The sequence below is a fragment of the Mesoplodon mirus genome (assembly GCF_964341445.2).
Source record: "Mesoplodon mirus genome assembly, chromosome: 16".
In the NCBI taxonomy this organism is placed as follows: Eukaryota; Metazoa; Chordata; class Mammalia; order Artiodactyla; family Ziphiidae; genus Mesoplodon; species Mesoplodon mirus.
The window spans coordinates 273,304-284,939 of NC_138992.1; the positions used below are offsets into that span (position 1 = coordinate 273,304).

The 11,636-nt window shown below is 52.6% G+C and overlaps 2 protein-coding genes across 6 annotated transcripts in view; one reads left to right on the plus strand and one right to left on the minus strand.

Moving 5' to 3' along the window:
- Positions 1-4,214: 4,214 nt before the first annotated feature.
- COMMD5 (COMM domain containing 5) lies at positions 4,215-6,321 on the minus strand. Of its 5 annotated transcripts, none has more exons than XM_082600742.1 (2): positions 6,233-6,321; positions 4,215-5,128 (listed from the first exon to the last, which is right to left on the minus strand). In XM_082600742.1, the coding sequence occupies exon 2, from the start codon at positions 5,070-5,072 to the stop codon at positions 4,398-4,400; it is 675 nt and encodes a 224-aa protein (XP_082456868.1). In that variant the 5' UTR covers positions 5,073-5,128; positions 6,233-6,321; the 3' UTR covers positions 4,215-4,397. The 5 variants fall into 5 exon arrangements, with proteins under 5 accessions (XP_082456868.1, XP_082456869.1, XP_082456872.1 ...); XM_082600743.1 differs by having other exon boundaries at positions 4,215-5,298; positions 6,233-6,294; XM_082600746.1 differs by lacking the exon at positions 6,233-6,321 and adding an exon at positions 5,931-6,224.
- A 3,836-nt stretch (positions 6,322-10,157) lies between these two features.
- ARHGAP39 (Rho GTPase activating protein 39) overlaps positions 10,158-11,636 on the plus strand; it is an 81,159-nt gene continuing 79,680 nt past the window's right edge. The window contains exon 1 of the mRNA XM_082600738.1: positions 10,158-10,184. The gene's annotated coding sequence lies outside the window, so the exon portion shown is untranslated. The remainder of the gene's footprint in view (positions 10,185-11,636) is intronic.

Below are 11,636 nucleotides of genomic sequence, written 5' to 3' on the forward strand. Positions count from 1 at the left end.
GGGGCCTGGTCGACAGCGCCTGGCCTGTAGGGGGCGCTCGAGGTCGTGCTTTGGGTCGTTAGGGACATAATACCAAGGGCTTTAATATAATCACATTCTTTTGTTTGTTTGTTTGTTTTGTGTGTGTGCGGTACGCGGGCCTCTCACTGTTGTGGCCTCTCCCGTTGCGGAGCACAGGCTCCGGACGCGCAGGCTCAGCGGCCATGGCTCACGGGCCCAGCCGCTCCGCGGCATGTGGGATCTTCCCGGACCAGGGCACGAACCCATGTCCCCTGCATCGGCAGGCGGACTCTCAACCACTGCGCCACCAGGGAAGCCCGATCACATTCTTTAAAAAAACAAACAAAAAAAAAAAACTTTATTCTTGGCTGCACTGGGTCTTCGTCGTTGCGCGAGGGCTTTCTCTAGTTGCGGACAGCAGGGGCTACTCTTCGTGTGGCACGTGGGCTTCTCACTGCGGTGGCTTCTCTTGTTGCGGAGCGCGGGCTCCAGGTGTGCGGGCTTCAGTAGCTGTGGCACTACAGGCTCAGTAGTTGTGGCGCACGGGCTTAGTTGCCCCGCGGCATGTGGGATGTTCCTGGACCAGGGCTCGAACCTGTGTCGCGTGCATTGGCAGGAGGATTATTAACAACTGTGCCACCAAGGGAAGCCCCTAAAATGGTCACATTCTTTTTTTACACTGTGTTAAGAAGCCAACACAAAAGTCTACACATGGAATGATTCAATGTGGAAAGTGGTCACACTCTGCCTCCTCTGTTCCTGCTTCTAAATAGTTTTTTTTTTTTTTTTTTCCCCCGATACGCAGGCCTCTCACTGCTGTGGCCTCTCCCGTTGCGGAGCACAGGCTCCGGACGCGCAGGCTCAGAGGCCATGGCTCACGGGCCCAGCCGCTCCGTGGCATGTGGGATCTTCACGGACCGGGGCACGAACCCGTGTCCCCTGCATCGGCAGGCGGACTCTCAACCACTGTGCCACCAGGGAAGCCCCTAAATAGTTTTAATATAAAATCCTTCTATCGTTTCCTATTGACATCAATGATTAAAAAAAATTTTTATTGTAGTTGATTTATAATGTGCTAATTTCTTATGTACAGCAAAGTGATTCAGTTAAACATATGTATTTTTTTCATATTCTTTTCCATTACGGTATATCACAGGATACTGAATATAGTTCCCTGTGCTATACAGTGGGACCTTGTTGTTTATCCATTCTACATATACTAGTTTGCATCTGCTCATCCCAAACTCCCAGTCCTTCCCTCCCCCACTCCCACCCCCTTGGCAACCACAAGTCTGTTCTCCATGTGTCTGTTTCGTAGATATGTTCATTTGTATCGTATGCATTTTAGATTCCAAACATGTGATATCATATGGTATTTGTTTGACTTCACTTAGTACAATAATCTCTAGTTGCATATCTAGTTGCATAACATCACTGATTTTTTTTTTTTTTTTTTTTTTTTTTTTTGGCTGTGTTGTGTCTTCGTTGCTGCGCGCGGGCTTTCTCTAGTTGCGGAGAGCGGGGGCTATTCTTCATTGTGGTGCGCAGGCTTCTCATTTTGGTGGCTTCTCTTGTTGCAGAGCACGGGCTCCAGTAGATGCAGCATGCGGGCTCAGTAGTTGCGGCACATGGGTTTAGTAGTTGCAGCACATGGGCTTAGTTGCTCCACGGCATGTGGGATCCTCCCGGACCAGGAAACGAACCCATGTCCCCTGCATGGGTAGGTGGATTCTTAACCACTGCGCCACCAGGGAAGTCCTCACTGTGATTTTTTAAAATATTTATTTGGTTGTGCCAGGTCTTTGTTGCAGCTCGAGGGCTCCTTACTTGTGGCATGCGAACTCGTAGTTGCAGCAAGCATGTGGGATCTAGTTCCCTGACCCAGGGATCGAACCTGGACCCCCTGCATTGGGAGCATGGAGTCTTAACCACTTAGCCACCAGGGAGGTCCCAACATCAGTGATTTTTTAATTAAGAAAAAAAATGAAACACAGAAGTTGCTCTGGTCTGAATGTGTGTCCCCCAAATGGATATGTTGAAATCCTAATGCCCAGTGTGAGGGTGTTATGAGGTGGGGCCTTTGGGAGTGCTTCGGTCATGAAGGTGGAGTCCCCCTGATAAGAGACCCCACAGAGCTCCCTTGCCCCTTCCTCCACATGAGGACACAGACGTCTGCAGCCAGGAAGAGGGCCTCACCCGCCCCTGCTGGCCCCCTGACCTCGGACATCCGGCCTCCGCACTGTGAGAAATCAATGTCTGTTGTTTTATAGGCTGCCCGGTCTGTGATGCTTTGTTTGTTTTGCCCAAGAGAAACTTGGCACGCCCACCGGGAAGATGCATGTTCTGCTGCCATTAGACAGACCCTCATATCAGGAAGAGTTACATGAACAGAGCTGTGTTAACACAGAGACAGCACAGAGCGTAAATGTCAGGTCTGGTCAAGACAGTTTCTCCATGACCGTCTATGGGCAAAGGAGCTTTTTGAATCTTTTAATTTTTTTGTTTGTTTTACTTTTTCAGCTTTTCCAAACGTATCTTAATGATTACGTATTCCTGACGCATGCCCAACGGTCAAGGAAGAAGTCACAGCATAGTGACTGTGACAGGCAAGCCTCCATCACTGGTTGAGGCAGATGTGCTGCTCGGCTTACCTGTGCACGTTCTTCTGAGCAGGCCCGGGCAACAGCGAGCACAGCCCAGTCCAGCTCCTGTCCTCAGGGAAGCAGAGCCCAAGGATGCCAGCTGACGCTGAAGGAGACCTGGGGAGTCTGCACTCCTCAGCTGAGCCAGGACGGGGCCCCACCTGCGGCCTGGCCTCTGAAACTCTAGCTCCAAGCGCACAGCAGCACCTTAGGGTGGCCTCCTCTGTGCCCTTGGCCCACACCTAACTTGCTAGGACCCTCACTCAGGGAAAGGCCTTAACTAACCGAGATCATGGGAGTGTTCTGGAAACAGCACAGAGCAAACACTGCCGCTCTTGATGGGTTGTGGCATGGAGCAGGGGGCAGGAAGGGGGCGCTGGGGAACGGCAGGTGCCAGGTGGGCACCCAAGCTCATTTGCTGTTTTCAGAGGAGGTTCCTGCATGATGCTCGGGCCTATTAATACTACCAGACCTGTGACCTGGTTTTGTGGCAGAGCATGGAGGCGGGGACACGCCAGGCCCCTACCTGGGGTGTGGTTATGCTGGGGGGTGGAGGGCTGGCCACGAGCTCTGCACACTCCCACCCTAGAGGCACCCAGGTGAGGCCCCTGCTCCCCTCTCCCCTGCCACCGCCAACTCCACCAGACTCCCAGTCCCTACCCTGCTGCCCTAGGCTCTGCTATCAACACAGTATCCAGTGTGATCCTTTGAAAGCAATTGTCACATCACACACATTTCACTCAGAATTGAGCCAAAGCTCTTAGACAGGCCCTCGGCACTGCCCCCCGTGCCCTCCACTCACCTTCCCCTCACTTGGCTGCAGCCCTGTGGCCTGTGCACCACAGGCTGCTCCCTCTGCCCTCGCCTCCTTTAAGTCTTTGCTCAGGTACCATGTCCTCAAGGAGGCGCAACCCAGGCCCTGATTTTTTTTTTTTTTGGCTGCGTCTGGTTTTCGTTGCAGCATGCAGGCTTCTTTCTAGTTACAGCGCGTGGGCTCCAGAGCATGTGGGCTCTGTAGTTTGTGGCACGCAGGCTTAGTTGCCCCATGGTATGTGGGATCTCAGTTCCCTGACCAGTGATCAAACCCGCGTCCCCTGCGTGGGAAGGAGGATTCTTAACCACTGGGCCACCAGGGAGCTCCCCCCACGACCCAGTTTACAATGACGGCCCAGTTCTCCCTCAGCCTCGCCCCCCATCTCCAAAGGCTGCTCTACCTCCTGCCCCACTTCCCATCCTCCCACGAGCTACGTCACTTGTTTGTATTATGCACTTCGTAATGCCTCCCTCGCCCCACTAGAATGCTCTCCATAAGGTCCGGGATTTAAGACAGGGGAATGAAATGTGCACCCTGAAGCACAGGGTTCCCAAAATCACAGGAGCAAGAGCTCAGTCGTTAGGTGGGGCCAGGCTGAGCAACCTCTGTGTCCTCACAAAGGCCTTGGCCTGGACCCCAGACTGTGACTAGACCACACATGGCCACACCGGAGCAGTGGGTGCCCTTACCTGGCAACGAGACTAACTGACAGCTGGGGGGACGGTGCCTGCAGTTTGATGCCTACCCAGGAGAACATATTTTGTGTAGCTGCTTTACTTGCAAAAAAAGGGAAACACACAGCTGTCTTCTTCACTTAGAGAAATACACGATTATACTCAAACACTCACTGGAGTGCCTCCTGGGAAGGGCGGCCTTTGCTCTGGAGACACCTGTCTGAGCCAGCTATCCCCGGTGACCAGAAGGGGACCGGCAAGCAAGGCTCAGTCCTGCAGTTTGCGCTCACACCTCTTCTCCAGGTCGGCCATCTCCTTTAGGACCATGGCCACAGCAAACCGCAGCTCCTGGAACTTGGCCGTGGGGACCTCGAAGCGCAGGGCCGACCCATCCGAGAGCTTCAGCTGCATCAGGACGCTTGGCTGCAGGGAGCGGGCCAGGGTGCTGGTGGAGATGGCCACGTCCACCCTCCACCGAAAGTCGGCAACGTGGGGCAGCCAGGCCCCCTGCTGCCTGGCCGCAGAGTCCAGGAGAGGCCGCTGGCTCCCAAACACCACACTGGCCAAGTCCACGACCAGGTCTTGGGGGATGCAGAGCTCCTGGAGCTGGTTCTTGAAGGCATCGGGCTTCAGGCTGGCCGGGGGCAGCCGGAGGGCCTGCTGGAGCAGGGTGTGTGTGCCAGCGATCAGGGCGCCCAGCCGCTCCTCAGGCAGGTCTGCGCCAGCCCCGAGGCACCGCACAGCCTCACGGCAGTCTTCCCCCTGCAGGCTGCTGACCACCAGCTTCAGCAACTTTCTGAATGTGCCCCTGTCCAGGTCCCTCAGGAGCTGGGGCATTGCTGCCACCTCTGGAGGCAGCTGGGCGCCCAGGAAACTCATGCAGCCACTGTGACTGTCACCAGGGCGATGCAGGTGTGGAGCTGCAGGACCCATGGCAGACATCGCTGCTTCCTGCTATTTGACTGGCAGCCCAGGTAGGAGGTCCCAGCCGCAACTGCCTGGAAGGGGGGTGGAAGAGAAGCCCAGTGACTCCCATGTCCTTTGGGCCAGTGAATGAGGACTGATATGGTCTCCACCTCCCAGATGCTGATGATGTGAACCACTGATGACAACCAGCATGACGGAAGGTGCCCTGGAAGCAGGTGGCGGAGGGGCCCCTCTCCAGTCCCTGGAAGAGGGGAGGCAAGAGCCGGCAGAAAAGGGAGATGAGGTGGGGAGGAGAGAAGGAAGAGAATCAGGAAACAGGAGAGCAACATAAGTTCTCCAAATAAATAACGGATTAAAGAATGAAGGAGAAGAAAGGTCCAGAGGACACAAGGACACAACAGCCACTGCCGCTGCCACTGACCACTCCAAGATCACTCAGCAACTCCACCTCCAAGCCGTACATGGCTCTGCACGAGCGGGTTATCGTTCTCACCCCACCAACAAAGAAATCGAGGCGGAAACAACTGCTCAAGTCAAGGACTAGAACCCAGGCCCGTCCACTCAGAAGTCCCTGCGGGGGGGGGCCAGACGGCGTCCCTCAGGCAGGAAGGGCTGAGGCGCAGGCGTTAGGGAGGTGGGTGCAGTACCTGGAGAAAAGCGCTGAGACGTCACCTGAAGGACAGCACGACACCCCACACCTGCTTCTGCAGGAACGCCGGGCCCACCGCAGCCGCGCCAGGTGCCGAGCAGAGCTGTCCCCAAGGCGCCCCCACCCCTGGCCTGCGGGCCTCGGCGCGGCGGGCCCGGGCGCACGGGGAGCTCCCCACCGGTTTCCTCGTACCCCACTCTCCCGGGAAGGCCGGGCCCCCTCACCCCGGCTGCCAACGACCACGGGTTTTCCTTCAGGGCCTGGCCAGTATCGGGACAGCCTTCCGCAGCTCCGCCGCCTGCCGCTCAGGCCCCGGTCCCTGGAGGCCAGCGCGCTGCCCCCCGGCCCGGAGGAAGGAGCGCCCCGAGGCGGCCACCCAAGCTCTTCCGAGCCGCCGCCCCGGCCGCGGTCAGTGCCCTGCGGTCCGGTCCCGAGCTGCCGGATCGGCCTCCTGCCTCCAGAGCGTTCGCCGCCTCGCGAGCAGAGCGACCCATTCCCACCCCCGCTTCCCGCTGCGCCCCTGTACCTGGCGCGCGTTCCCAAGCGGAGAAGAGGCGCGCCCGCGGCCGGAAGCGCGGCCTGGTTCCCGGAAGCACGGCCTGGTTCCCGGAAGCGCGGCCTGGTTCCCGGAAGCGACCTAGAGACCCCTGCCCCCTCCGGGAGGCAGCTCTAGGACAGCGGGAGGACCCGCCCTCGGTGATCCACGGCCTGAGGGGCGGGGCCTAGACCGCCGGGTTGGTCTTACGGGTCCGACCTAGCAGGACGCACTTCCGGTTGTCCTCCGCGCGGTTGATTGCTACCTGGTTTGGACTCGAAGAGCGGGGTGGGGTGGGGGGGGTCTCCGCCGGGGTCTGGGGGCACGGGGGGTGGTGCCAGTACAGACCTTGGGCGGGGAGGCTCGCCTGCACAAAAATGCGCGCGATCTTTGCCTCTCAGTTGTTCACTTTGAATAGGTGAGTTGATGGGATGTGCATTTATCTCCATAAAGTGGTATTTTAATAAGTCAGGGTTTCCCTGGTGGCGCAGTTGTTAAGAATCCCCCTGCCAATGCAGGGGACATGGGTTCGAGCCCTGGTCCGGGAAGATCCCACATGCCACGGAGCAACTAAGCCGGTGCGCCACAACCACTGAGCTACTGAGCCTGCGCTCTAGAGCTCACAAGCCACAACTACTGAGCCCCCGTGCCAGAACTACTGAAGCCCACGCGCCTAGAGCCTGTGCTCTGCAACAAGAGCAAGCAACAACAACAACAAGCAATGAGAAGCCTGTGCACCACAATGAAGAGTAGCCCCTGCTCACCACAACCAGAGAAAAGCCCACGCACAGCAACGAAGACCCAACACCCAAAAATAAAATAAATAAAATAAAATATTAAAAAAGCCTAAAAACAAAACGATATCTTTTCTAAATCCATGTGATCACAAAGCAAGAAATATCGACTTGTAGAAGATAGCTATAGAAAAACCACAATACCTGCTTCTGTTCCCATACTTATTAAACAAATTCCAGGGAGTCAGGAGAAAAAGGCAGCCCTTTTCTTCCATTTATCCTGAATTTTGTTCTCTTTTTGCCCATTTCCCTCCCATAAAATATCTAGGGCCTTCCCTTTCCCTTACTACCTTCTTCAACTTCTATTACCTAGAAGCTTGAAGAAACCAGCCTGTCAGTCCAATTTTCTGTCCATTAATTTATAAGCTTTTAGCAAATAACTTGTCCTTTAATAATTGTAAGTCAGAATTTTAAAAATCAGCAAATTAAATGTTCAACTTAAGCTAGACAAAAAACACCAGAACTAAAGGAAGTAGAAAGAAATTATAAAGAGAAAATGAACTGGGACTTCCCTGGTGGCACAGTGGTTAAGAATCCGCCTGCCAGTGCAGAGGACGCGGGTTCGAGCCCTGGTCTGGGAAGATCCCACATGCCGCGGAGCAACTAGGCCTCCTGCCACAACTACTGAGCCGGCACGCCAAGAGCCCGTGCTCCGCAACAAGAGAAGCTAACACAATGAGAAGGCTGGCACCGCAACAAAGAGTAGCCCCCACTCACCACAACTAGAGAAAGCCCACACACAGCAACGAAGACCCAATGCAGTGAAAAACAAATAAATAAATGTATAAAAAAACAAACAAACAAAAAACACCAAAAAACTACCATTTGATCCAGCAATCCCATCTCTGGGTATATACCCAAAAGAACTGAACGACGGACCTCAAAGAGATATTTGCACACCCATGTTCATAGCAGCATTATTCATAATAGTGAAGAGGTAGAAGCAGCCCAAGTGTCCACAGACGAATGGATAAACAAAGTGTGGTGTGTGTAATGGAATACGACTCAGCCTTAAAACACCTGCTACAACACAGATGACCCTGGAGGACATTACGTTGAGTGAAATAAGTCAGTCACAAAAAGACAAATACAAATACATGCCACTTATATGAGGTATCTAAAGTAATCAAATTCATAAAAATGGAAAGTAGAGTGGTGGTTGCCAGTGGCTGACGGGAGGGAGGAATAAGAAGTTGTTTAATGGGCAGAGAGGTTTAGTTTTGCAAGATCTGGATCTGGAGCGCTGTTGTACAACAATATGAATATACTTACCACTACTGAGCCATTCACTTAAAGATGATTAAGATGGTAATTTTATGGGGTGTGTGAGTGTGTGTTTGTTACCACAATTTAAACAAAGACTGGCCATGTCAAGAGTCTGTGAGGATGTGCAGGAAATGAAACCCTCATCACTGCTGGTGGGGGTGGAAAGTGGTGCAGCCACGTGGAAAATGGTTTGGAGGCTTCATATAAAGTCCAACATACATCTCGCATATGAGGCATCCATTCTACTCCTAGGTGTTTACCCTAGGAGAAAAGGACTCCATTTACACCAAATTCTAGAAAATGAAACTGACCTAATAGTTAGTGACAGAAAGTAGAGTTCCTTGGAGATGGGGTGGGGGAGGGTAAGAGGGCGGATTCATTGGGGTCTGCAAGACTGGGGAAGTGCCAGCCACGTTCATTGTCTTGATTGTGGTAATTCTTTCGCAGATGTGAAATTAAAAATTAATACATCAAAGCTTATCATCAGGGCTTCCCTGGTGGCGCAGTGGTTGAGAGTCCGCCTGCCGACGCAGGGGACACGGGTTTGTGCCCCGGTCTGGGAAGATCCCACATGCCGCGGAGCGGCTGGGCCCGTGAGCCATGGCCGCTGAGCCTGCGCATCCGGAGCCTGTGCTCCGCAACGGGAGAGGCCACAACAGTAAGAGGCCCGCGTAACGCAAAAAAAAAAAAACGACTTATCATCAAATTGTATCCTTTAAATTTGTGTGGTTTATTGTATGTCAATTATATCTCAATGTAAGTTAAAAATATTTTAAAAAATAAGTCAGCCTGCCTTATTTTCCAGGCAGCAAAATCTAAGGAGGTCTGAAGGCTGTTTGACGTCTCAGCAACCAGCCTCCTGCAGGGGAGAAAAAAGAGCGGGTCGGGGCGCGTCCACCCCTCTCCTCTAAACTCCCTAGGACGCGTGGGGCTGAGCCCCTGGTCCTATCAGCGGACTGCTGAGCGACCTTGGCCAAGCTTCTCAACTCTGCTCAGAGTCTCCACCCGGAAGAAAGAATGATGACAGTACCTACCGTAAAGGAAACATTGTACCAAGCCTGGTGTGCCGAGGCAGCTTCCTCGGGGAATAAACAGCGTCCCTGATAGAACACCTAAGCAATTTCTGATGAGCTGTAATCGGATTAAGATGGAAACCAGTTACCACCAACCCAGGGGACCATCAGCCTGTCCCTGCTCGTGGGCAGAGCCCCAGACCTGGCACAGAGCCCACTGCAGGTGGGGAGCGGCCCTCGGACTGGAGGGAAGGGATCTGATTGGGCTTGACAGCCCAGAGCCAGCTGGGGAGAGGGGCCCCTGAGGGAGTGAGCCGTGGGGCCGTGGCCCCGGTGAAGCCCACGGGGGCGTGGTCAGGGCGGAGCGTCGAGGAGCTTAAGAGGCTGTCTCCTGGGGGCGTGTCCTTGGGCAAGGGGCGTGGCCCGGGAAGGTGTGACTGGGATCTGAGGAGCGCGGCGAAGCCAGGGTCCGGAGTGAGGCACGGTCAAGGAAGGGGCGAGGAGGGTGTTGGGGGCGTGACCGGGTGCAGGGGCGGTCGTGAGGGGCGTAGTCAGGAGGCCGGAGCGGGTCCCAGCGTGTCCACGCTGTCCCGCCTGCGCTCGGGCCCTAGGGGCGCCAGGCCGCTGTTCCCGCGCCGCCGCCCAGACGGGACGGAGCCAGAGGTGTTGCTGGAGCACCCTGTCTTCCTGGTCCCGTCCTGCAGGAGCGAGTGGGAAGAAAAGGGGTCCTCAGTGGGATTGCGTGCGGCCGGGCAGCGGAGGGGAGGCGGCGCCTTTGCGCGCAGGCCCCGGGCCCTTTCCTGTCTGGAGCAGGCGATTCTCCTCGTTTATCAACGTATCCCTGACTCCGCAGCTCTTCCTTTGCATCACGTAGGTGCAGGTGTTTTATACACGTCCTTAAAATGTTTTTTCCTTGTAAACTATGCACTGTTGTGTGGTGTATGTGACTTAATTTACATGTTGTGCTATAAAGCCCACTTCACTTAATTTTTTACGCAGCGCCTTTTTAGGATCTTCTCTTGTTCTCCATACCTCTGGTTCTTTGTCCCTAACTGCTGCGTAGCACTGTCAGTCTGCGCGTCTGTCCCTGATGATGGACACCTAAGTTGCCTCTTATTCCCCATCACTGCAAATCACGTAGTGCTGAGTATCTTTCTACCTGGTCCCTAGGAATGAAAATTCCTCTGGATTATCTGTCCAAGAACGCGTTGCTTGTTCATAAGGTATCTGCATGCTTAATTTCACTGACTACCGCTAGGTTGCCCTTCAGAGCTGCTGAGTACATTTACACTCCCAGTAGCCGTGCCTGAGAGTTCCCAATTCACTACACCCTCCCCAACACTGTTATACAGTGTTCTTATTTTTGCCAATCAGATGCATATCATGGTTGTTTCAATTTGTCTTTAATGGATTCCTGGTGAGTTTCATGGTCTCCTCAAATAACATGTGGGCTTTTCCCCTTCGTGAATTGTCTTTTCATATGTATATGTTTTTTTTGTTTTTGTTTCTGGCCTGTGTTTCTACTGGAGTTCCTGTTTTTTGTTGTGTTTCGTTGTTAGTATGACAGAGCTCTTGTATATTCTAGGTACCAATCTCTCGTCAGATTTAGATTGCAGATGTCTTCTGCTAGTCCATCACCTATTAACTTTAACTGGGATGTCATCTGTTTAATAGAAATTAAATCAGAGGTAGTCAAATTAGTTAATTTTTTACCTTGTGGCTTGTAGTTTTGTGGTTTTAATAAGTCTTTACCCTCTCCAAGGTCATAAAGATTCACCTCTATTTTTTTAAGAAGTATTTCAGTTTTACTTTCTTCTACTTTTCATATTTATGTGGATAATCTATTGGGAACCCAATTTTATACATATTAGATGTGGATCCAGCTTCATGTTTCTTCAAATAATTCCTCAACAAAGAATACATTAAATAATCAATCTTTCCCCATAACTTTTTATACATTAGTGAGATTCTGAATTCTTTTTTCTGTTCTATTGGTCCATTTGTGTTCCTGAGCCTATCAAGTACCATTGCTTTGGAGTAGATCCTAACATCTGGTAGAGTACCTGCCTGCTGTATGTCCTCCTTCGAAACTGAACTAGCTATTTGTAGACTTTTATTCTTCCATGTATATCTAAAAAATATGTTTTTCACATTCCTCAAAAAATCTTACTAGAACTAGATTATTAATATTTTGGTTTTTTAGACCACTTTAGTGAGCATTGACATCTTTACAGTGTTATGCCATCTGGTCCATGAACATTGTATGTTTCTCCATTTATTTAGGCTTTCTTTTAAGATACTTTCATAGAGTTTTTATGTGTC

Bases quoted from the DNA above. Each gene is read 5' to 3' on its own strand.
- COMMD5 (XM_082600742.1), bottom strand. From the start codon at position 5,072: ATGTCTGCCATGGGTCCTGCAGCTCCACACCTGCATCGCCCTGGTGAC.